Source organism: Sphaerodactylus townsendi, linkage group LG11 (genome assembly GCF_021028975.2).
Source record: "Sphaerodactylus townsendi isolate TG3544 linkage group LG11, MPM_Stown_v2.3, whole genome shotgun sequence".
Classification (NCBI taxonomy): Eukaryota; Metazoa; Chordata; class Lepidosauria; order Squamata; family Sphaerodactylidae; genus Sphaerodactylus; species Sphaerodactylus townsendi.
In genome coordinates this window covers 16,469,311-16,495,169 of record NC_059435.1, presented here as the reverse complement: position 1 = coordinate 16,495,169, position 25,859 = coordinate 16,469,311, and the positions used below count along the sequence as shown (strand labels likewise).

Below are 25,859 nucleotides of genomic sequence, written 5' to 3'. Positions count from 1 at the left end.
GCTAGAACATGATTATTATCTAGTGTCCCAACAGGACAGATAAAATAATTATTTAAAATATATTCTTTTAAATCTAATTTTAAAATTAGATTTAATTTCTTAAAAAATTCAATACAATGAAATACAAGTACACACATATCACTGATTAAAACTTGTTCACCTTCTAACAAATAAGTAAGTGGAGTTAAAGGTAGTTTTATGACTCTGAATAGAGAATAATGGAGCAAAAGGTCTGCAGAAAGCAGGCAAGTTCCTCCAATCTTTTATATCGAGACTACCTTTCACCCCTTACTTGTTTATAACATTTATTTACAGAAATTATGTCCTAGGGATGGACATATGTACTATGTACTAGGGATGGCAGCATGGCTGTGGAGGGCCATGCCTGCCAGGGTTCATAGCTACGCAGTGGAAGGAAGTGAATGGGGGGAAGCATCTCTGTGCAAAGGCGAACGCTCCGGCCAATGTGCTCGCTGACCACGGGACGCTCAGCCATGCAAACAGCCTGGGGCTATGAAGGGTTTATTTATCCTGCCTGCAACACGTTTTACATTTAATATGCACTTTACATTTACTTTACATTTATCCTGCCTGCAGCCCACTTTACAGTTACATTACTAAGATGGGATGGGGTGGGGGCTTTCCCATCTGTCATTCTGACTTACAGCTGTTTGCACAGCAAGTCTGATTGGGAGTGGGGGGCTACATTATCTTTCCCACTGACAGGATGCAGCAGCCTATGATTTCTGGGATCTAGGTCCACTTTGAAGTATAAACCTTTCCCTAAGTTTCCAGATGTTCTATAGGTAGCAAGCGTATAGACTTTGGGCTCGCTGCTATAATGTGAATTTTGCTGCTATAATGCTGCTATAATGGTGCACAAGAAGACTAAACAAATCACTGTGGCTGGATTAATATATAAACAACTACAAAGAACTGTCTGTTTACGGGTGGCTTTTTAAAGGAACAAACCAGCAGCACAGGTCTACAGGTAGACAAAGTAGAAACCTGGCTACCTGGTTATGATTCAGAGAGTAGTTAGGCTACTCTACAAGGCTTTCAGGCACAAGCAGACGTTTACTGATTAGCCACTAGGTTGGATTCTCTCTCACGCACAGGATTCCACTTAATGCCAGCCTGCCTTTTCCCCAGAGTCAGACTATATTGTACAAGGTCTGGTCATCCCCAGAGGGAGCCTAATGATTGAGCTCTCTCTTCTCTCCCAGAGGTAGAGCTAAAGTGCTCTGCCTCACTACCAGGCAGAACTATACTTCACTCTGTCTTCTCCTTTTCCTGGGCAGTCACTGCTCTCTCCCTGGGGCAGAACTCAACTCTCTCTTATCTAACCTCCAGATAGAAGGTGAATAGTTGGTGCAGCAGCAGCACTTCGTACGGGCTCATCTGAATGGCCGATTTTCCTTCAGGGGCAGGAGAGCATCCCGTCCCTCACACCCTCTCCCCTGAAATATATTATTTTCAACTCATTTCAATTCTGTGACAACCCATTTGTCCATTCTGATTGAAAACACAATTGAACATTATACAATAACCAGATAGCACAAAACATGCTACCATTAGCAGCTACCAACTTACAGCTGGCACTAACAAGTGTGACATCCGCTCTAGCAGAATCCCATGTTTATTAAAGAGCTTGCAATAAAGCTTGATATAATACAATGCATATATGCGGGTTCATATGCAGACAATTGAGTGCAAATTACTATTTGACAGTTAACGAGAGAGAGAGAAGAATACTTTAGTATTATTGCGTAGATAAAATTCACAGATTCAGTTTTAAATGAGGATTCAGTGTTGATCGGCCCTTACAGAGTAGTAAGTAGTTTACTCACCTGTTTATTTAATGGCCTGAATAAACAGTCCCTCCAGGTCACCAGTGCAAGCTAGGATTTAAAAAGGATGAAAAAGACTATAAGTACAAAGATAAGTGTGTGTCACATCTGAGGAAGTTGTACAGTCTCCAGAAAGCAGATAACTTCCAAGAAACATCAGCTCATTTTCCAAAGAATCTATGGGAATCCTCAGCCTTGCTGAGGATCCTGGGGCATACAACCACTATTTATAAAAGGCACTGGCTAGACCCGTTTGACAATACTAAAGTGGTGCATTATTTGAAAGCATGCTTCAAGACAATAGTCCTCAAAGTTTAAGAACTCAGGGAGCACCATTTTACATCACTTCTCTTGCAGATTGCCAAGCACCCACCCTGTACCCCCCAGGAAGTGGTCCTGTCATGAACTAGACAGCCCCCTTTCAAAGGATACTACAAGCTGCCCATGTCCCATAAAAGCCTTGGTCCTCTGGTGTCTGAAACAACACCATGAGAACCACATCAGCTACACCTTAAAAGAAAGTTCAAGCAAAACTTTTGCGCTGACTATAGCAGGGGTGTCCAACTCTGGCGCCCCAGATGTTCATGGACTACGATTCCCATCAACCCCTGCCAGCATGGCCAATTGGAATTGTAGTCCATGAACATCTCGGGTGCCAGAGTTGAACACCCGTGGTCTATAGTATGGCCAACAAGATTAAACTGCAGAAGGCAGCTGATTCTCAAAGTCACATCTCAAAAGACACAGATGCATGTTCTTGACCTTCTAAATTTTTGCAACTCTCCCTTGTGTCACTAACAAGCATATTCACCACATTCCTTCAATTAAAAACAATTTTTACAGTCAAGTCTCATTTCTGATATTAGTTATAAAACCACCAGTTTTTTATAGACTCCTCAGCTTAGAAGATGGAACTAAGGTGACTGCCAAGATCAATGGTGGTAAGAACCATTTTGTTCTAACAAATAATACCTGAGGATCTACCACCACCACAAGACCATAGTCAAATGTAATATGGGAATATTAGCATTACTACCTTTAGCCTAAAGAGGCTACGTTTAGTGAAAGCATGTTTAGTTAAGGCTTGAAAGAGGGGGTCATGAAAGAGGGGGTTACAGAGTAATGTTGTAATGCTGCACAGCTGAGAACTACATTTCTTAAATGAGAAATGAGATGGCAAAAGGGACCTTCACCAAACAGGAAAGAGACAGCTGCTGCCAGCATGTACGAAATGGACAAAAGTATTTAACCAAGACCACCCCACCCTCCCAAACGGAAACCCCACAAACAATACTTGAGGTCTGATGTAATGTTTAATATTTACAGGTCACTTTGCATGACCTAAATGTAAAGCAAAACACACAAAGTGTCAGAAACTGAACTTTAAAGTGACTAAATAGTTCCTTGCTCTACTAATAACATGCAAGACACCTTCCCAACTGTTTTCTCAGTCACTAAAATTACAGAAGGCAGAACAGCCAAGAACCACCGTGCACTTCAAGCTCCCACACTTCCCTAAAAGCCGAAAGACAAAGGAGAGAAGAACAGAGATGTAGAGCAGACATGCTATTTCTCTGCTTTTAAATCAAACTTAATGAGACTCAATCATATTTCACTGCATATGGTATAAATTTAGGGGGCTGGTTATTCTGCCTATTGGCCAAATTACAGGTAAATGTGCCACTTGGAAATTCTCACTGTTCCCACCAGGCTGCTGTTACTGGAGACCAGTCAGCCTGCAGATCGTAAACTCTGCTTCCAAGCAAGAACAGAGCCTTTATAGTAGCTACTGAAATTCTCCCTGCCACAGAACATGGATGTTGTGGAGGCGGTTCCCTTCGAATCACAAGTGCTTCAGGCATTCTGGCTCACACTCACAACATCTGCTTCCTAGTTACAGCACAAACTTTCCGTGTCTCATGGCATTAGGCAAGGATAACACTTGGAAAAGAAAACCAAATTTCTGCCCCATCTCAGTCCCGTTTATTTTCCTTCTTAGGGAGAGAGGGGGATTTTGCTTGCCTCCCATGAGAGCCTAGGTCTTTTGCACAACGGGCCACTCACAGACGCAACCCAGCTCACACAAGCACTGCAGAGAAAAGGGCTGTGGTGTTCATCGACCACATTATTACAGGGCCAACTCCTGACAAACAAGTAAGGGAACAATAACAAGGTAAAAGGCTTGAGCAATATTGTTCACAATCAAAGATTGCAAATGTCGACATGAAGAATGTCAAATTCAGTTAGTACTGAAACAACCTGAGGCCCCCGAAAGAAAAGGAACGACAAATGCTCTTTTCAAGTCAATAGTGCATGATAGATTATCTCAGGACAGGGCTCTACTAACGCAAACCTTTATGTCTAGTACATTTCCAGAAAGAATTTGCACAGAATGATAGCAGGCACACACAAGTACACACACAGACACAGAGATTCAAAGACTATTTATATCCCCGCTTCATAAAGATATATTCTCTCAACTTGAAAATGTACAAACACTTACTGAGTAAATTTCGTATATTCCTTTGCGGCCTTCATCACACTCGCGACGAACCCAGTGTCGATTGAGGTAGGCACAGATCCCGTTTAGCACTTTGCTTGAAAACCTATAATCCTCCCACTGTTGAGTATAGAATTTGAGCACGCTCTCATCCATCAAGTCTTCCCCATCCTGAAAAGAGATAACCCAGCAATACACAACGGGGGCGACTGCAAGCTGCGATTCCCCATCTCCCAGCAAAGGACACAGCTGCAGCCCGAGCATCTGCTGGATACGTCGCATGGTGGTTGGGCTTGCCAGCCCATTCCTTTGCCCTGGTGACCTCTTGCCAGTCCTGAGAGAGGCTCCAACCTAACCAATGAAGCTTCACTGGCTGACAAGTTGCTTTAGTTAGCTCTTATCTTTCTGCAACGCTGCTGAGCCTCCAGTTTTCTCATCTCCTCAGATATCAACAGGAAATGCTGGCAACTCGTCCCTCCCTCAAACCCTCTTCTGTCTCCAGTATTGGCCACGGTGGGTTGGTGGAAAAGGTATCAGTCAATGTCTGAGGGCAATCTTACCAACTGCCTCGCTCCAACTGAACAAAGGGGAGTGCAGTTGTAGGCAGGAAACATAGCACCTTGCTTTTGAAGTTACTACACTGCTTAATGTTTCTACAGTTCAGTCAAGGATGAGGATTCATTCCAAAACCACATGTGGGAAAGTTGCTGCCTATTTCTGGGAAGGCCACACAACACTGGATTTATTCCACTGTAAATGTGCTTTGCTAGAAAGAGTCCCAAGAGGAACAGATTGGGGTTGGGGGTAATGTCTGGTGTGAGAATCCAAGCTTCCTCGGGATGCTATTCTTTGGGGCAGGCTCTAGAGCAGGGGTGTGGTGCTTCAGATGTTCATGGACTACAATTCCCATCAGTCCCTGCTGGCATGGCCAACTGGACACCTCTGCTCCAGAGTAACAACAGGGATCTCGAGCATAGTAATTGAGAAAAGGAACAATGATGAAGGGCAGGCTCCACTCAAATCCTGATTTCTCCGTATTGTCCAGGTTCAATGTGAGGTTTTTAAAAATAACACTGTTTACAACATTACATTTGCACCGGCCCCCACTGACTTATTGCCAAGATATAACCTAAGTGGGTTTTTTTTAATTGCAGGGTAAATTAAAAAATGAGCTTAATCATCATTCCACATATATCATCCAGATCTCATTCTTCCTGTAAAAATTACAACCCAGTGTACTCACAATCATCAATCTTTCTGAATAACCAGAGGCATAAAAAGGAAAAAGCCAAATATTATAGATCTTCATCACTGATTAAATTTTGTGTTTGTCTGTATTTACAGAGTAGATCATGTGTAAAGGTTTCAGATGATGTTCTACAACAAACGTGCCTAAATCCACTTTTTAATCATTTGCCTCAGGACTGTCAAAGGAATATTTGTGAAAACAAAGAAGCCCCATATCTGTCATTGGCTCAGCTTCTGCGAGAAGGTAATCGTGACCTATGTTCTGCAGAAAGAGCCTCCAAGAAGCCATAAAAACAGCTCTATGAAGAGAGATAAATAAGATGACACTTCAGCAAGCCACTATCCCTTCACTCTCTAGGGTCCATAAAATCAGCCCCTATTTGTAAAGATGCACAAACCCATTTATTATACCTGTATGACTCTTGAGAGTTGTTTGACTCGTTTGGCACTTTCCAGGACTTCCCATATTACGTTTGTAAAGGAGAACCAGATGTGCTGTGGGGTGCGTACATTCAAAAAGGCTTCATGCATAACACCCAATACTTTTGTCATTATTTGCTTTCAGGCAGAATTGCCACCAGCTGGGGTGCCTATATGCCCCAGAACTATACCTAAATCTTGGCGGGCAAACTCTACATGTTTGACAGAGATGATTCCTTCTCCATCCCAAGATCTGGACGAGCCCCTTATCTCTAGTAAGCTAACTGCTCCTCTGTCCTCAACCTTTCTAGTATATGTAACATCACAAGCTGAGAATCTGGCCATGGAGAAGGCAGGTCGGGAAGTCTCTCAAGACAAAGTTCATTCTAAGTCCACACAGAGACAGATGGATAATGGGTGAAGTGTAAACAGACTGCGCAAGTGTTCACTGTTGACTTGTGAACAAAGCTAATTATCACTGCGATGCTCTCATATTCCCTCCCTTAACCTGTTCTTTCAGTTGATTGTTAAGCTAGTTTTTTGCTGCTTTTCAATAACTGATTGGTTAACTGGCATTTTAAAAAAGTGATCAGCTCACAGCCCGCATCTAGTTCAGATATTTTTGGTGGAAAATTAAAAATTACTGTGAAATACTGTGACTTCCTTTTAACAAGACACTTATTTTAAAAGCTCAGGCATTTTATCTGTATTACCCAATTTAACCAGCGTTTCTGACTGAATATAAACAATCACATTTTGACCATCCTTCTAATTATAAACATACACAAAGATGCGATTTCCAACAACATGCATTTTAAAATGGGCCACTCCGTACTTGGGGTGGGGTGCGACTGAACGCTACGGCTGCAAATTCTCTCCAATTTAGCTTTTCAGCTGACACAATTACGGCCTTACCTTAAGAAGATTTGTCAAATAATTCTTCAGAAATTCTTTAAGCCGCTTATAAAGTTCCAAGCCAACAAACTGAGCTCCTCCAGGTGTTTGGCCTTTTTTAGATTTAGAAGTCGGTACGCCAGCTCCTCGTGCTTGATTAGATTGGTGTACGCTAGTACAGTAGTTATAAACATGACTGGCAGAACAGTTAAGGAATAGCTTTTTTAGCATGCAGTGACAGAGTAACAACAATAAGTGTGAAATTGTTTAATATTTACGTAATGACTTTGAACGTTCCAGGTACTTCACATACACTGTCTGGTGAAACTGAACTGAAATACATCAAGTCTGTGCTGTGCTAAAGAAAATATCACATACACCTGTATGAAAGGGAGTGCCCTCAAATGTCCGCCCACTGCCCGATGCTTTGAGGTGATTTTCCTTCAAAAAAACCCTCCCTTCTAATGGACTGTGTGGCTCTAACCGAGCAGCTTTCATTTTTTCCACTGCCAGAACAGAATTTTAGCAACATAGGAGAGGGTGGGCTGATACTTTCCCCTCGTGGCGGAAATGGAATCAAGGACTACAATGTACCTCCTGTGGCACTTCCTGTCTCCTGGTCTTTCGACCACGATTTGGTCTTGACACCAATGAACTGATTAGTCTGGCTTCCCCACCTCTTATTACATGGCTGACGTTAGTGCAACCCACCCTCAACAGGGTCTCGGGCCCAAAACCAGATGAAGACTACTGCTTGAAGCAAACTCAGTACAAACAAACTTCAATAGGTTCTTTGGGGTTGAAGATTCCCTCATGATCCATTCTGTACTGTATTGTGGAAGCAGAAAAAGGAACTTGGGAATGGGCAGTTCAATTATGGGGCAAGGGAGGGGCATCATAGCGCTGCACCTATTCCTATGAGGTCTGCTGCGCAGCGGCCAGCAATCTGTCAGTGATGTTCCCCCTTCCCATACAGTGAAGGCACCCTCTACAGCAATTTAGCTGTGCCATTGTTTTTGCCACATAAGTTCACACCGGCAACTGGGGGCGTTTCTGAGCTGAAAGAGCTCAGGAATCTCACGAATGCTGACTCTACCACTGGGAACACCCTCTTCAGGGCAGCAAGAGCGCCTGAGCTGGAGAAGTGCTGCTGCTGTGCTGGTAACTGGGCACCATGCAGCCACGTGGCTCCCCAACACAGGTGACATTTTATGCCAGGGTCACGCATCCTCCCGAGCCCTTCAGACCCCCCCTCCCTTGCAGACTGCACTGTAAAACAGCTCAACAGAGCTCCAATCTCTGCTTATGCACACTAGAATGAATGTACTGAATAATATTTGAAAAAATAACTTTCCAAAAAGTAAAATTACTTTTAAAATTGCGTTTAAAAATAATTGAAGGCACACTGAGCATGGTACAGGAAACCTAACATGTTGTCTAGTGTAACACAAAAACTGGACAATTTACAACCAGAAACCTCTTTACATAAACTGAAAAACACAAAAGAACTCAAACGAAACACTAATACAGGCTCCACGGCAGAAAAGCAGACTATATGGCATACCTTACCCAGAAACTTCTCTACTTATGTTGGACAAATGGATAGGTTGGGTAGAGCTCAGTCTAATTTATACTGCATAACCAGGGCTTTCATTTTATTTTGGGGGTGTTAAGTCACAGCTGACTTACGGCAACCCAAAGTTTGCCATTCCTTGGTACACTTCACAACCCCTCCAAAAACTCGCCAGGATCTGCCTTGATCTGTTTCTGAGATCTGAGGATATTGGATTAGTCTGGGGCTAACCAGACACACTTGTAACCCTTAAAGGACTGAAAGTCTCAAAAATGCTTAGTCACCATACATTTATTTTTCCCCCAATTATTTCAGTATGTTCATTCTAAAAGGCATGATATTGAAGAAGCTTATAATGAAATTCATTGGGATCTAAAAGGTCTAAAGCGGTCTCCCTTAAAACTTATTCTTTTTTCCACATTCTTCTCTACCTACAGGAACAGGGCTTAAATGACATGGGAATGAATTACATCCTCAATGAACTGTATCTGTGGTTCTTTTGATCTTGGTGATCATGCTCTGGTAATCAGCCATGTTAAATGTCATTGTATTAATCTGAGGCTGCCTGTATGTTTCCATATATTTCACTGAAGCTAAAATACTATCTTAATGTAAACAGGCAGAAGTTAGGGAAAAAACAATATGTTGACCATGAAATATGTGCCAGCACGGTAAAAAAAAAAGTAAGAGAATGTTACAATCTACACTTGTACAAATGCATAATTAAGTAATGACACAGATAGCAACAAACTTTGCTGTTACAGATTTACTGCTAAGTGACCAAGCAACACACTTAAAAGTTATGTTGATCAACAAATCACACACACAAAAGAAAAATAAACAGCACTAATGTTTCTCTTTCTAGTTTTCTCATGCTGTTTTCTATCCCTGTAGCCTGACCATCAAAAATAATTCCAAGGGTTGAGACACAAGCACAGAGGGATTTATAAAGCTGCTGTTTTATGGGTTGTGTTAAGAGTATCGATAAGATTTTAGCAGACTTTGCTAGTTTGGGCTAAGGACTGTAGCTGCAATATTACATTTATTACCTTAATGTATTGTTTTGCCTGTTGGTGGTCTGTTAGCTGCCCAGATTCCTTGAAGAAAGAAAAGTAGGCTAGCTATGGGTTTTTTTCTTAATTACATATACAGTCAGAAGACAGGCAGGGAACCAAGTCAGGTAATCCAACATGATCTTTCCAGAGTACAATAGCAAGTACAGCCAATTCCTGATCTTACACTGAGAACCTAGAGGGTAGCTCTGGTTTAAATACAGGGTGATGACTTGTGCCTGACCTTAAACAGTAAGTAGTACTTTAAGGATGTAGACTGAGGCTCACCTAGTTGGAATCATTGCTTCCTACAGAACCAGAAGAATCAGGCGCCAGTGAAGGGTGGGTGGAGTTGACATTAGTTTCCATCCCGGCTTCACAGGCAGGTACACCACAGCTCGGGGTTCTGACTTATGCCATCCTTTTGGGTCGTCCTATAGAGGGCTATCTGGCACCAGGGTTTTTAAATTTTCCTGCCTCCCCTTGCCCTCTGGGGTGGTGGGGTGGCAGCAGAGCTGGCCCCAGTTGCCTCGGGCTGTGGATTGGGCTGTTAAGTTTATAGATCCTGAAAGTTATGCATCAGTTAAACATCACATGTCTAGTTATTTTCCAACATAATAATTATATATCCACAATTACAGGATTTACTGCCTTTATAATATAAAAATAACATTTTGTTGGGGGAGCATCAAGTCACAGTTGACTTATCACAGGTAACTGTGTCGAGTTTTCAAGGCAAGAGACATTTGGAGTTGGGTTGCCATTGCCTGCCTCCTTGTCACAACCCTGGTATTTCTTGGAGATCTCCTGTTCCAATATTACAGAGAATTAGGGTTGAGAATATGTCACCAGCCCAAGGTCACCCAGCAAGTTCCACGGTATGAGTGAGGACATGAACCTGAGTTTCCCAGGTCCTAATTGGCCACTGTGATGACTACACCATGCTGGCTTTCATACTGTTCACACGAAAAAATTAAAAAGGTATTTTATAGAAAGCTGGGGGTCCATAAGGACTCACAGAAGAGGGAAGCAATCTGGGAACCCGACCTCACTTCCAAGATCTCTTCCAACTTGGAGGGTTTTCCTCTTTCACTTTAACTGACTCTCAACTGCTTGAAACATCCTGTACCTCTGAGGAATGGTCAGTCATCATTATAACTGGGTATTAAATTTACAACATCATCGTCTGCATATCTGCTTCTGGGAATGGCCTAAGAGCCATCCTCTTTGTTATTAAATACAGTGATATCCAAACCACCTGTGCAACTGATGTGTACAGTCTGTTCCACTTCAGCTACAGAGTCACAAGATTCAGTTCACAACAACATCCAAAGCTCAGTTTACCTAATCTACCAGTAATGTTGCAATGAAGTGCACTACAGCCAAGTTCAGAATCACAAGGTGGTTCTATAAAAGCTTCCACTTCGCAGAAACAGTAAGCAGTGCTTTGTCAATACAACAGCACATACTGAACTCTGCCAGATACAAAATGCCAATTATCCTACATTTCAGACTTTCCTTATCACAAGCTAAACAAAATGTATGTGAATATATACTTAAGAATAATCTAGGATAGTGTTTAGACAGTACCAATTTCATGTATTTACAATAAAAAATCCCCTCATACATGATGAATTAAAACTTTGTATCTTGAGCATGATTACACTTAAATATTTGAAGAAAGAGAGTTGTACTATACACCTACTACTTTAATCATATTTCCTTAAGACATTAATTAATGTTAAAGTTCTGATGGTAAGCTTTTTTGGGGGGTTAATACACTGCTTTATAATATACCATGTACATGGACAGTAGGATAATTTCCTTCCCCAATGATTTTCTCCTTTGGCATAGCAAGAAATAGGACAGAATTAAGACAAATTCAAGGAATTAACTACACCAGCTCATGTGCACATTACCAATGTATGCCTCCTTTGGTTCTCAGTGGCAGTTACTCTCACATTGTAACGTACCTGCCTTGCATTCAAAAATGGTTACTAAGGATAGTACACTGATTGTATGATTGCTACCTTGTGATAATTATCCCTGAGGACATTATTTGGATTTAAAAGCTGGGACGCCACATGGGATACAATGGATACCCACAATTATTTAAGAAGATATCTATGGTATACCAAAGATGACAATCCTCTTTCTATCTATAAAGGAAGCGGACCAGAACTTCTAATATTATACTTTTAAACTTCATAAATATGCTAGGCAGCATACATTTATACGCTAAGTTATACATAATGCATTTTATTCAAACCTAAACTTTTTACTGTTTTAACATGTAATTGAAATTTGATAGGAAAGTAACTAACTCACATATACATGTCACCATTTATGTCTGAATTGGTCTTTGTAATCAGTAATTCATTCATACCCTTCATTTCCATCTGTTCCCAAATGTCCTCAATAGCTTCAGAGTTTCTCAAAATTTTGCACATCTGATTATATTTAACCACAAAGCTCTGAAATTATCCTTAAAAAGTCAAATCCATTCCTGCACACTACTGTACACTTTCAATAAACCCCTGAAATCAGCAGAGCTTGTGCGCTTCACAACCAGGCACAAAGAATACAACCTTAATAAACAGGAATGAGTCAACCTTAGAATGACAAAAGTATCAACAGTTGATCACTTTAAAGTTTTGTGTTAGGATACGTGTAGAGTTCCATGTATCTGGATTTTGCCATACTTTGCCTTGTATAAACTTGTTGAATTCCAGCTCTGAGGTCGTCCCATATCTGGTCAAGACCAATTTGTTTAAGTCCATGTGGATTCTGACTCCTATTTGAAGACATTTTGTATTTCCTGTGAAGTCTTCCAGTGCAATAATAAGAGATCTGGTTATTCCTCCATTACAGGCACAGATAAACCAACATTCTAAATTCAGTCACTCAAGAAGAGATCCTCTTTATATATGAAGGCTGGTATTTTCTCATAAGGAATCCTAGAAAAAGAGAGATTCATCAATAGTCAACAATTTCACCTGTAATCAAATAATCTAATAGAAAACTATAACAGGACTGCTTCAATATCACATGGAAAAATGTCACAAAACATTTGTAAACCTACCTGCTAAGTATAGACTACCTGGCCATCATTGTGGCAATATGGTTCTATTTTCACTGCATCATAATATCAAACACAGTAACACTTCAAAGTACTTTTCAGTCCATCTGACTTGAAAATGTTTGTGGATCTACTTTTTCAACATTAATGCATGATTCCCTGGCGTTTAATTAAAACACATTAAAACAGTTTTATTTAATGACAGTAAACAAGCGCAACAGTTCTGGGAAAAGGCATACTGGTACACTAGCTATGAACATAACAGGCCGTGATGATACAGAAGGATAGTGTCACAGAATGCAAAAATGACAGGATATCAGATTGCCAAACCGGTGACCTTCCTGTACCCCTATAATGAGCGAAAGAGTCAATCATCATGACCAGTATGTAAAGAACCAATTTTTCTGGTTTACAAAAATTCCCCTGTCCAATCATTTGGAGTAGATTCATAGATGCTGGAGTCTACCAAGTGGCCGTGTTGGTCCAAAAATGGTGATTTTGATTCAAAAAAAGTAATATAAAAAGATTGCATATATAAAATATCTCCAAAACCACATCTGAAATGAAGTGAAAGGGGTAATTATTTCGTTTGTATTTTACCAAAAAGATTGCATATTTTTTAACTTTCAGAAGAACGCTGCAATACTATCTACAAAAAATCCTGGCTACACTTACAACAGCTACTATGTTCCACTGAAAGATTAAAGTACAGTTGTATATTCATCTGCCACATGCTGGACCTTCTTTGTCGTAGAATGCTCTGCTTGGGTCCTAGTGCCTACCTAGTTCTGCTTCCCCTGCCCCCCGTTTACTACCAGTCCTTCCTTCCCCTTTAAGAGGCTGGACGTGGGGCATCACTCAGCTCTGCTGTGGTGTGGGCCTGGCTGGGGGCAAATTCAGGTGCCTGTGGGCACCTGTGTGCTCCCTCTCATCCTCCTGCTCCCCCTGCCCACCAGCTAAGCCTCACTGCCGCCGCCACCACCTTCCACCACATTGGCGAGGGAGCCTGAAGATCCCTCCCCCTGGATGGTTTCTGCTCCCTCTGCCCACTGAGCCTCACTGCTGCCACTGCCTTGTTGGTGAGGTGGCTGAACGATTCCTCCCCAGGCAGGTTCCTGCTCCCCCTGCCGGCTGAGCCTCGCTGTCACCACAGCCTCATTGGCCAGGTGGCCTGGAGATTCCTCCCCCAGGTTGGTCCCTGCTGCCCCTGTCTCCCAAGCCATGTTTAAAAATGCACAGATAATGGGTTTCACAAAGGCTAATATCCCTTTTTGGGAAAGATCCTGCAGAAGGTGGTGGTGGGTCAACTACAGGTACACGTGGAAGAAACAGATTATCTAGATCTGCACTTCATGCAAGCACATCAAATAAAAAGGACACCTATTCTTAAATGGAAATACTACAAAAATTTCAACCATTCACTTTGTTACTACTGAAACAGAATGTGTCATCAGGATGCTTTGTGCCAACGGGAATGCCCAGTAGATTATCAAGAAATGAGAGATTGCTGAAACTCTAACTATATATTTAAAGTGACAGAAATGGCTCCATTCATAAAAATGGATACAGGATTTACTGCAGAACACATAAAATGATGGTGTTCAAGGCTCTTCAGATGAAAAGCTATTTTGCATTTCCCTCCCTTCTTTTAAAAAGATGCCACAGCTGTTACTGAACATAATGGTATCCTCATCATGTAACACCAGTTTTCATTCTAATATTAGAATCTTTCAGATAGATACCCCTCTGCATTGTATTACCCACCCCTTTTAAAACAGGTGTGGGGGCTGAGCGGATATTGAAACATGAAACGCAGAAATGTATTCTGAACATTAACAAATATCAGTCTTGTATCTTAGTACGCAGTTATTTTATACATTTGAAAGATCAGTATCCTGCACTCAATAATCTGCCTGAGATGACAGAATAATAAAAATACAATTTAATTTTAAAAAATCCTTGCAACGTGGTACATACACACACACAAAAACAGCAGAAATAAAACCAGTCATCAGTATTTTAAAACAGCAATCAGTAAAACCAGTACAACAATCAACATAAAAGCAGGAAAGGAATAGATCAAGGGCAATAAATAGTTAAAAGTTAAAACACTGTGGCCTAGTGTGGCCTAGTAGTCAATAATGCAGATGCCAAGCAAGCATCAGGAGAGAGAGCATTCCACAAACAGGACACCATAACTGAGAAGGAGGCCCCATTTTTACTTGCCCCCCCCTTATGAACAGAAGCAACCGAGTAGGGACTGAGAAGACAATCCTACCTGTCAAACTTGTCAGTATGGGAGGAGGTGCTTCTTCAGGTGTCTTGGTACTTAAACATTTAATTTTAGGTAAGCACCAGACCATGTTAACTGTATCCAGCAAATCTTCCAGACCAGGGGTGATACGATTCTTCATAGACACATGGCCACCTTTTGAACTAGCAGGTTTCTGGATTTTCTCTGAAGTCAGCCCCATGTAAACCCTATTTCAGTAATTTAATCTGGATGCGATGCGACCACAAATTACCACAGTCAAATTGTACTTTCAAGGAATGGCTGCAGCTGGCAGTACCAGCCAAAGCTGGTAAGAGTCATTATGCAACAGGAGTAGAACAGACACTCCAGCCATTGGCTAGGGTAGATCAATAACCCCTTACTGCTTTCAGGATGAGCATAAACCAAGGCAGGAATGGCTGGCTCCTCATTCCCTAAGCGACGTTACTATTAACCAACAGCAGCTAAGTCTCACATGGACCAAACATTGGTTTATGGTCTTGCATCTTTTGTCTTTTCAAGCACTGCTACATGATCATCACAGATCTGCCTGACACAGCAGTTGGGGAGAAACAATATCATCAGCATATTGGTGGCATCTCAGCTCAAATCCCCGCACTACATATTTCAGTAAGTTCGTGTACAAATTAAACAGCAGGGGAGACAGGCCAGTCCCTTGGGAGTCCACAGCATAAATTGCACAGGGTCAAGCTACAGTATCCTAGCAACACCTTCTAACACAGCCAGTTAACACATAACCAACATTGAAGACCACAGTTTGTGTCACTAAACTACATATGAGGTAGGGGATCAACATAAAAGTTTAAGCCACACACATAGTGTCCAGAGCCAGCACATACCAGCAAACGGAGGCCATCATCCGACTCCAAAAGCGCTGCCAGCTGCTCCAGCAGCAGAATGGAGGGTGATGGAGCCTGTTTGGGCAGCAGGAATGGGAGTCCCACAGGGAGGGCCCAGGCAAGCCATGGCAGATGACCTAGCGGAGTGAGGCAATGCCCCAATCACTGGCCCCTAAAGAGGCAGGCGGGCTTTCAGGCCCGGGAGCCAATGGGGGCCTGGTGTCAGACCCTGGCCAGGTGGAGGAAGGAAAGCATGGCAGATAAAAGGGGGAAGAGGAGAAACCCGGGGAGGAGGGGCATGGGGACATGCCACACACACACACACAAAACTAGTTGCAGGGGGTAAATGGCGGTTCTGGGGTATTAGTTGGGACCCACAGTAGAAAGGTTTTCACTCTACCCTGAGCCTCCCTCCCAGTTGCTTTGAGTCATAGGAAGGGGGAAAAAGACACCTGTGTGGCACCTGTCTTCTTTCCTTACCATGGTTAAAAGAAGCCATGAAAAGGGGTATTTTCAAAATGGAAAAAGTACAGAGACGCTTGCCTGTCCTTCCTCAGCCTCCATCAAATCCCGCCCCCCCAAACATGCCTATTTTTCTGCAGCTAAATCACACATTGGGGGATGAAGATGTAAAATTTCTGGAAATTTTGAAGCCATTGGGGGAAAGGCAGGCGTTTTTGTTTCCCTGCTGCCTGGAAAAAACAACAACAAAAACTTTTGGGGAAATGGAAATGCATGCCATACTTGCTATTCTACCAAACTGATTTTACCACTTTAACAGAAAATGCACCATTTATAACTTACTTAGCTTATAAAATTGCAATATTTATTCATGGAATTTAAAACTTATAAGTGCCTTTGTTTCTATAAATAAAACTGCAACCCCACTGCTTAAGAGAAAACCGTAAATGTATGCCCTTATGCTAACTTAGCCTATATATCTTGATTTTTGCTATCTAAAATGTAGAAAAAAATAGAAGAAACAGAAAACATAAGCTTTATGTTAAATAACAAAATAAATTATCAGGTCAGGGGAAAAATGGTCATACAAAGGGGTCAATACAAATATCTGCACAGCAAGATGGAGTTCTAGATAGATGCTGACTTCTTCCTTTTGTGGTTATTGGTTGGAGAGAGCTTAGTTCTCCACTAAACTTTCAGAGTTCTCTCCTCTAAGGCTTAGGTGTAGTTTCTGCCCCCCCCCCCTTCTGATCTCTTCCCCCTCTAGCAAGATAGGGCAATAAGCTTCCTGATACTCTGCGGGTATGTGTCATAATGGCTTGAGGGAGAAAGTGAACAGGTCAATCACAACAAAAGAGTTAGGTCAAAGAAACCACAGAAGCCATGAAAAGTCCTGCATGCTGCCCTCATGAAGATCAGGAGTCCTTGTAGGTGCAGAAGTTCGTCTTGTATTTAGGAGCTCTAGAAGTCTACCACACGCCCACCTTGCTTTTAAAAGGATTTCACTCATTCTAAAAGACAAAACATTTCTTAGCAATTCCTGTCAAAAATATTGGAGGCTACATGGGGAAAAAAAATGCCCCCCCCCCCCCAATTTTTCTCTTCACATCTCCACTGGGGGATGAAAATACAAGTCACCCCACATCACATGTACTCTAGGCTTCCAACAGTTAAGTTTTTTGAAGCCTGCACACAGAACCTTTTATTCAAAAAAGGATTCACCATGACATTCTTAGAGCATTTTGCAGGGGAAAAAATCCACCCCTCTGATTAAAGACAAAGGAAAAACAATTTTTGGATACCGACACAATTATCCAATACCAACACAATTGGATACCTAATACTCTATTAACACCACACGTACAGTTAACAGGAGTTTTCACAAGGTATATTCCACACCTGCTATTGCCGTCACTTTCATCACATGGATGTTAACTTTTCAGCAGACCAAAAAACAATATTTATGCAGCTTTTTAACTTAATCTGACCTCTCTATCAAGTTGTGAAACAGCTGCTGTCTCATGAAATTTACCAAACCCAGCAGAGACACTGATGAATACCAGTGAACAACTTATTTCATTAGGAATGGGTGAACATAAAATGCAAACTCGTGTTTCCCTAGAAGAAAAATGCAAACCACATGCAACCATTCCTGGAGAAAGCAGACCTGGCCAGAGTTACACTAACATGCAGGCTAGATCACTGTAATACAATCTACATGGGAATGCACATGAAGCCATTTCAGAAGCTGGTACAATACATGGTAGAATCATCATGACATACAAACCATGCCAATAATATACCAGCTGCATTGGAAGCCAATTTGTTTCTGGGCTCAACCTTCAAATTTCCAGGCCCCAAGCAGTTAAGTTCAGAGTACCTGAAAGCTTCCCTCCACCCATACCAATAGGTCTGAGGTCTGAGATCCAGCAATGGTGTTTTCCGGCAGAAACCAATCTTATCTAAAATAGGGTCGGTCAAAACTCTCGGGAAGATCTTTTCAGGTGCTACCACCAAATTCCAGAACCCCCGCTCCCTAGAGGTGTGACTGCTGTCATCTCTGCAAGTATTCTTGCCTAAGTTAAATGACTTCAACAGGAATGACTGTGGGACATCACCTACTCAACAGTATCTAATATTTTGATAGTAACATAAAAGTTTAAACTGTTTCAACTTTTAAAAATTAATATAAATGTTTAATTTCAATGTTTGCTACCCAAGGACCTTTTGAGCCAAAATTCACCACACTAAAGAAAAACACCTACTTCCTTCTGCCTAGCTTAACATTTCAGAGACAAATTGTAACTTAAATCTAACTGACCTAAATACTTCAGAGCATTAAAATTTCAGTTTGGCTGATAAATTGATAAAAGAGCCTCTTAAAAAGAATACTCACAGGATTTTGCACCTGAAGTCAATAACGCTTTTATAGTGACTTTCATGTCTAAGAAATGTATTAAATATCATTCAGTAAAATATAACAATACCCTGTTATTCAGATTTTACAGTTTAGGGAATTAACATCCTGATCCACAGCCCCAGCTGGCTATGGACAGTGTCACTACCGCACCGTATCGTCAACTCCAGAAGGCTTTCTGGCAGCGTGGAGAGGCAGAAAAACTAAATCCCCACCACCACCAGAAAATCCTGCATAGGGTGCCCTTTTGGGTGGCATAAGTCCAAGCTCTGAGCTGCAGCACAGCTATCCACAAAGTGGGGGGGGGGGGGGAGAGTTCATCCCTGGGAATGCCCTACCCCCCATGATGGCATCCAATCAGATGCCAGTGCAGCTCCATGGTGACCCTGACTTCAGGGTTTTGCCACTGTGGAGCTGAGGGGCAACCGGCTGCTCATGCCTTTGCCCCCTCTGCCAGCTGAGAGGCAAATTCACTGCGAGGCAAATGCAAATTGGGTTTGGAACGTCCAACAGGATCTGAACCAAGATAATCCAAGTCAAGCTCTATCCATTAGGCAAACCTGGCTTTTGAGCTTGTGCTGTTCCATTTCCCCTCCATGATATTCCCATTCCTTACTCATTTCAATGTCACTGGCAGACGTTGGGGGGGGGGGGGGGGAACAGATGGAAACGACAACAAGCAGAATGCTACAGAATGCAAAATTCATCCAGATAGGATCCTAAGAAATAAATACTTAACTTAAACTGCTTTCCTAAGCAAGGGACATGAGGCTGGAAAAGCCCTTTGCTATGGAAACAGAGACGGAACTGCTGGGAAGCAGCCCCCAGTGCTACGGAGCGGGCTCTACTGCTCAGGTGGAACCCACAGACTGCCAGGATTTTCCTAAGCAACTTGATGACATAAAGTACTTGCTGGAAGTGGGCAGGAAAAATGATATAAGTGGAAACAGCTGCTTGCTTCCAAGCTGCTTGTGTCTCTGGAGGAGGAAGCTGTAGGAATCCTTTTACAATTCATTCCGACACAGCTGGCTTAAGATGATACAGGCCTGTGTAAGTGTGAGAAAAGAGAATCATACCTGCCTCTGTTAGTGTTCTAGGGCAGTGATGGCGAACCTTTTTAAGACCGAGTGCCCAAATTGCAACCCAAACCCCACTTATTTATCGCAAAGTGCCAACCCAGCAATTTAACCTGGATGCGGAAGTTTTAGTTTAGAAAAAACTGGTTGGCTCCCTCTTCCTCCACCCCACCCGCTCGAGCAGGGGCCAGCCTGCTCTAGCCTCCAGCAAGTCCTGCATGCACCGCTCTGTGCCTCTCTGGCATCTCTGCCTCCTCTGCGCCCCCCCTCCCTCGGGCAGCAGTTACATGGAGCACAGGCACCAGGCCCACCAGGCCGAGTCCTCCCTGCTCACCGCGGTGCGCGCATGTCGTTCTCAGTGGCCCAGGCCAGCCTAGATGTGTGTGGGGGTGTGTGTGTGATTTTCTGCCCCCAACATGATGAACTCTATGTGTGCGTGCCCACAGAGAGGGCTCCGAGTGCCACCTCTGGCACCCGCGCCATAGGTTCGCCATCACTGTTCTAGGGGATTGGGGGATGTCTGCCCATGTCCATTCACCCACTTAAAAATTGCCATCCAGTCACTAGATGTCTTGTCTAAACAAACTCCTACTGTTAAAATCACAGAGGAGTGCCCTTCTGACGTCCAGTGTGTGGAGTGATTGACCAGTTGGTGACTGATGATTTGGGGGTGGGGGGGCAAGTAATACAATGTTCTGGGACACAAGAGACTACTTTGGGTCTAAATTCTAAACTAGGGCATAGTAGTTCTTTATCAAGGTGAAATCTGGTAAAAGGGGAATCAAATCTTAAGAGTCAATTACTTTCCCACTCTTCTTGCCGAGATGCCAGCCACCTGAACAGCAACATTATGAAATAAAAAAGACAACTCAGCCATTGTCTGAAACTTCGCTCTTTTATACTGCATTAGTTATTCCACATTTTGCAGTCTTAAAAATGGGTCCTAATTTAGTAAACTGGATGGTATCAAAGATCCTCCAGTGTTCCACCAAGTGGATTAGGAGTACTCTTTGTACATTGGATGATGAAGCACAGAAAGATATACTATTAATTTTATTTACTACCGAAACATCTACATTTGATTTTGGCAGGTGCCTCAGTGTGGGCCAGCTGTTTAAAACTATAAACAATTTTTAAAGATTTGTACTAGGAATGTCTTTAGAAAACCACTTTAGTTCTATACTGCAGGTTCCAGCAATATTTGACTACTCTTGACAACAGGAAAGAAAATGCATACGAGTTAGTGCTGAATACGAGCCAGTGGTTTATCAGCTAGTTCAATACTGATAATGTCCAACTTCTATGTTATAATAATAACAAGCAGCAGGGGGCATGTGAAAACGGTAGACAAATGATACCCATACCCCTCCTCCAGATTTCTGGCAGTTTGGAGCTTTTAGGTACAAGAGGTTTTAAAAAATCTTATCTGCACACTCAATGATAGTGATTAGAGTATAAGGGAGACCCAGGTTTGAATCCCCACTCCGCTACGAAAGGCTGCTATGTGATTTTGAGCCAGTCATACACTCTTAGCCTAACCTACCTCATAGGGTTGTTGTGAGGATAAAAGAGAGGTGAGGAAAATGATGTAAGCTACCATGGGTCCCCATTGGACAGAAGAGTGGGGAAATAAATAAAATCTAAGACTGCATTGAACTTTGGGGAAATGAATATTCTGGCGCAAAAAGCGGGCTTCTAGGAGGCCGAAAACATTCCCTAAACCTACTCCCCCTCTGGCACTCACCCTTTCAGTGCCTGTGTCGCTCTCCACTGCTGCTCAGGTCCCACTGTTTCTTTTACATGGCACCTTTCTGGCTAACTAAGCAATCCAGACAATCAGGAATCAAACAGCAAGCATGAGGTCAAATTGCCATTCAGACTTGACTAGGTATCGGTAAAGTCAAACAGAAAAAAAGGATGAATTCGGAATAACTGGAAAACTAATTCTAAATTCCATTTGCAATAGTTAAATGCTACGTCATAATAAAATAAATCCTAGAAGACTTAAATAACAAACATTTCAAGCAGAGTAGTGAATATTCCGTCGATTGATTAGATAAATCTCTGGACCTACAGTTACTCATGCATGATTTTTAAGTGTTATGGCAAACACTTAAAAACAAGCATTCCCTTCTCTCAATCACACAAAGGAATGCCTCTTCTAAAATGGTGTCTCCTGTGACAGTTATAATCAAAAGTACAGCTTTACTATGCAAACGTACAGCTTTAAGGGGCATATGCATCCTTATTTAGTCTTCTGATTACAGCCCATACAATGAGCTAAGATCTGTAAAGATAACCACCCTAATGATAGTTTTCCATCTTTCTTCTGAGGATCTGGGGGTAGCATCCATGATTGTCCCCATCCCCTTTTATCCTCACAACAACCTTGTGAAGTAGACTTGGCCAAGAGAGTGACTAGTTCAAGGTCACACAATTAATTTCAAGGCTGAATAGGTTTTCAGAGTTTTTGGCCGGCCACTACACTATACTGGTTGTGTATAACTGCATGAGATCACAAATCTGGCAAACCAGGGAACTTCTTTTTTTAATTGAAAAAGATTCTGTCCTTGGCAGACATTTTCTGCTACTGATGTTTCTCACAGTTTGTGTGCACAGCCATAGTAAATGGGGAGAAGGGTTGTAAAGGTACAAAAATGGAATAGAGAAAGCATGACTTGCTAGAAGCAAGGGCGAGAAAGTAAAATCCCCATTCTTTGGCATGAACGACAGAACAGAAAAGATATGTGAGAACTGCCAAGGTCAAATGAGTCATGTTTTGAGATGCACTGGCTCACATTACACTGCTACGCACAGAAAACTATGCTTTGGGTTCTTTGATACTTACGTATAACTTTTCTGACAATAATCTCACAAAGTAACATAGACCAATAGAGAAAGACTGGTCCTATCCATAGGCTTACAATCTAAAAGGTCAAGACTTCTAAGAGCAGTGCTTTATCTGAACACTTGTTTTTGTAAACCTTTGAATACATAAACAAAACACACAATAGCAGAAGTTTTGAAAAATCTCTGCAAACTAATCTCTCAAACTAATTAGTGATTTTATTTGAAGTCAATGGACATCACAAAACTTCCTTATCCATATTTGTATCTTCTGCTCTAAGTTAACAGTCATTTACCAAGCAGCTCAAGAACATCACTTGATATTATTGACTCAAACAAAATATTTGATTCACAACAGAACTATAGTTTGTATTAATTCAGCAATATTACTCAGAGCAAGTTTTGATAAATATCAGTACTAAAAACAACAGTACCTGATACTAAACTGTGAAAAAGCCATTAATACAAAACAGGTATTCAAATACATACACAACAGCATTCTCTCAGTTATGAAAACATTTTCCTCATTTTTTTCTCAGGTTTCTTTTTTTTTAACTTAGACCAGAATCTTCCATAATTACATTTCCCTCTGTATGGCATATCGTGGCCTCTTGACCCCACTTTTTTTTTAAATACTCCTATGTAAAACAGCTGAATAATGAGAATCTACAGTGCATATCTGAAGTTGATTCTAGTCCATAAAAACTAATATTGAAATACAATTTTGTTAGTCTTTGAAAACTGCCAGAAGAGTCCTGCCTTGTTTACTTCTGTGCCAAAATACTTACATGGCTATGCTTGTGGAATGATTTCTTAGCACAGATACTCAATTTTTTCCTTGCCCAATGATAAATACTCTTATACTAATACAAAATGAGTGTTGCCATTACATTGCCATTGTTTTGTATCACACACAACTTTTTGATAAGATGCTGAAAAGTAGCATCTAATACTATGTTACCCTCTTACAACTTTAATTAATTAATGTAATTTAATGTATATATTAAATCATTTATTAGTCAAATCAGCAATCGGAAATATTTTGTCCAATTCTGAACAGAGCGTGTTTTCCCATAAGCACTACATCCCTGTTGTAAGAAATCCTATTGTAGGTACACATCTTCCAAAGCCAAGGTGGTATAGTAGTTAAGAGTGTAAGAATAGTATCTAGGAGACCTGGGTTGACTCTGCCATGAAAGCTTGCTGGGTGACCTTGGCCCAATAATATTCTCTCATCTTAAACTACCTCTCAGATAATTGTGAGGATAAAATAGAAGAAAGGGGAATTATGTGTGGTGATTTGGGCCCACGTTGGGGAGAAAGGTGGGATATAAGTTACTGAAACAAAGTTTTTCAGAATCCGTTGATGCTTAGTTGCGATTTTAATGCACAGGCTCAGTCTGAAGAATAATCGTATACACTGCATTAGTTTTTACATGCTTCATTGGGGTAACCAAGAATTATCATATGACAAAAACATACTAATTTTTAAAAATTAGAGAATACTACTTAAATTGGTTTCTACTGTAAATCTTGTACCACTAGCAAATATAAGGCAAAATTACATTGGAGAAGTAACTACTTCCTCAAACAAGATTTCTTAGGACCAAATGTTTCCAACCGAATGTTATTCACAGAGTGAGTGTTGACAGCTTGCGACCAAAGCTACTATAATAAGGAGGGAAAGAAGCGTTTGAGTAAGAGCATTTCAAGGAAATGTTATGCCACAAGAGCTCATTTAAAAGATAAAACTAAACCGAGAGAAATTGTGCAAGTTCAAAGTACTTTGGAACAAAATTCAGAAGGTGAAGAGTTTGTGGAGCTGAGAACAGAATAAAGGAAAATACCATACGTTGATCGATTAAGTGAAACTGGGAACATGCAATACATTTCAAATGGGAGGGAGACAGGCAGGACTGAAGGAGTGAGAGGTGGCCCATCATTACAGGGCAAATCATTATGGGAGTGAAGCTCTGAAAGAGGGAGAAAGATCTACCAATAATAGAGCATTCACAAAACTGCATCTTTAGCTGCTGTTACAGACTCCCAAAGAATCATCACAGTTGTGGGTTTTCCGTGCTGTGTGGCTGTGGCCTGGTAGGTCTTGCTCCTAACATTTTACCTGCATCTGTGGCTGGTAGCTTCAGAAGCATGTTATGAAATGTGTTGACATGCCCCTGAAGATGCCAGCCACAGATGCAGGCAAAACATTAGGTCTAAAAACTACCAGTCCACAGCCACCTGGCCCAGGAAACACATCTCACCATGGCATTCCTCTGATGAGCAAAAACCGAGGAGCAAAAATTACCAGACTACAGTCTCACAACCCCGGAAAACCCACAATAGCCCTTTCCCACTTCCCTAACTGTAAAGCATGGGCTACAACCAGCAAAGGACCGGATGAGAAACTCTACTGGAGCAGAGAAGATGACAAACCCACATTCCTCGACCCGCGTGCATTACAGCAACAATCTATTTTAAGGCCAGCCACTGGGATGGAGGCTGGGAGCAAGGGAGGGGAGGGGGGAGGAGGAGAAGACATACAGTGCAATCCAGAACAGAGTTACTCCAGTTTATGCTCATTGACTTCAACGGGCTTAGACTGGAGTAACTCTGTCCTGGATTGCAATGATAATGTTTCCAGCCTGCAGGAACTTATGGGGGGGGGGGGGGGAGAGAGAAAGAGGCGAAGGTCACCATGTGGCTCCAGAGGACAATAACCGAGCAGGGGCTGGAGGAGATTCTCTAAACCAGTGATAGCGAAACTACGACACACGTGTCAAAGGTGACACGCCAGTCCTCCCCGACACAACCATTCCCCCTGCTTGAGTCATTTTTGTAACTATTTGCCGCCCCTTTATATAATACGAACCACCCCACGAAACCGGAGCGCCGGTTTTATGAATGAACGTGTGAATAATCGTGTTTTCTTTTGTTCCGGGTTGGGGTGGGGGAGGAGGGAGATCCACCGGCAGATTCAAGGCAGGCCCTTTTGGGATTCTTGACCCGCCAAAGGGTTCGCCATCCCTGCTCTCCACCGAGGCCAGGAAACGGGGCTTGCGAGCAGTGGGCAAAATGGTGAGGCGGGAGACAGGGGCCCCTTCCGCACAGGAAGGATAAGGCGCTTTCAATCCGCTTTCCGTGCACTTAGAAGCTGTGCGGAACAGCAAAATCCACTTTCAAACCACTGTGAAAGTGGACTGCAGATGCATCATTCTGCGTGTGCCGAAGGGCCCAGACTCCGCCAGGAGCCGCCGGAGGCCCGAGCCGGGCGCGGATCCGACCGCCACTTCCCTCCCCGGCGCCTGAG

The 25,859-nt window shown here is 42.1% G+C and overlaps 1 protein-coding gene across 1 annotated transcript in view; it reads right to left on the bottom strand.

Moving 5' to 3' along the window:
* The window catches only part of CUL1 (cullin 1), a 53,269-nt gene that overhangs the window by 27,022 nt on the left and 388 nt on the right, over positions 1 to 25,859 (bottom strand). Inside the window, exons 2-5 of the mRNA XM_048510450.1 lie at positions 12,206 to 12,494; positions 6,934 to 7,108; positions 4,354 to 4,521; positions 1,851 to 1,901 (exon numbers count right to left, since the gene is read on the bottom strand). Coding sequence (XP_048366407.1) covers positions 1,851 to 1,901; positions 4,354 to 4,521; positions 6,934 to 7,108; positions 12,206 to 12,345 — 534 coding nt within the window. The 5' untranslated portion in view covers positions 12,346 to 12,494. The remainder of the gene's footprint in view (positions 1 to 1,850; positions 1,902 to 4,353; positions 4,522 to 6,933; positions 7,109 to 12,205; positions 12,495 to 25,859) is intronic.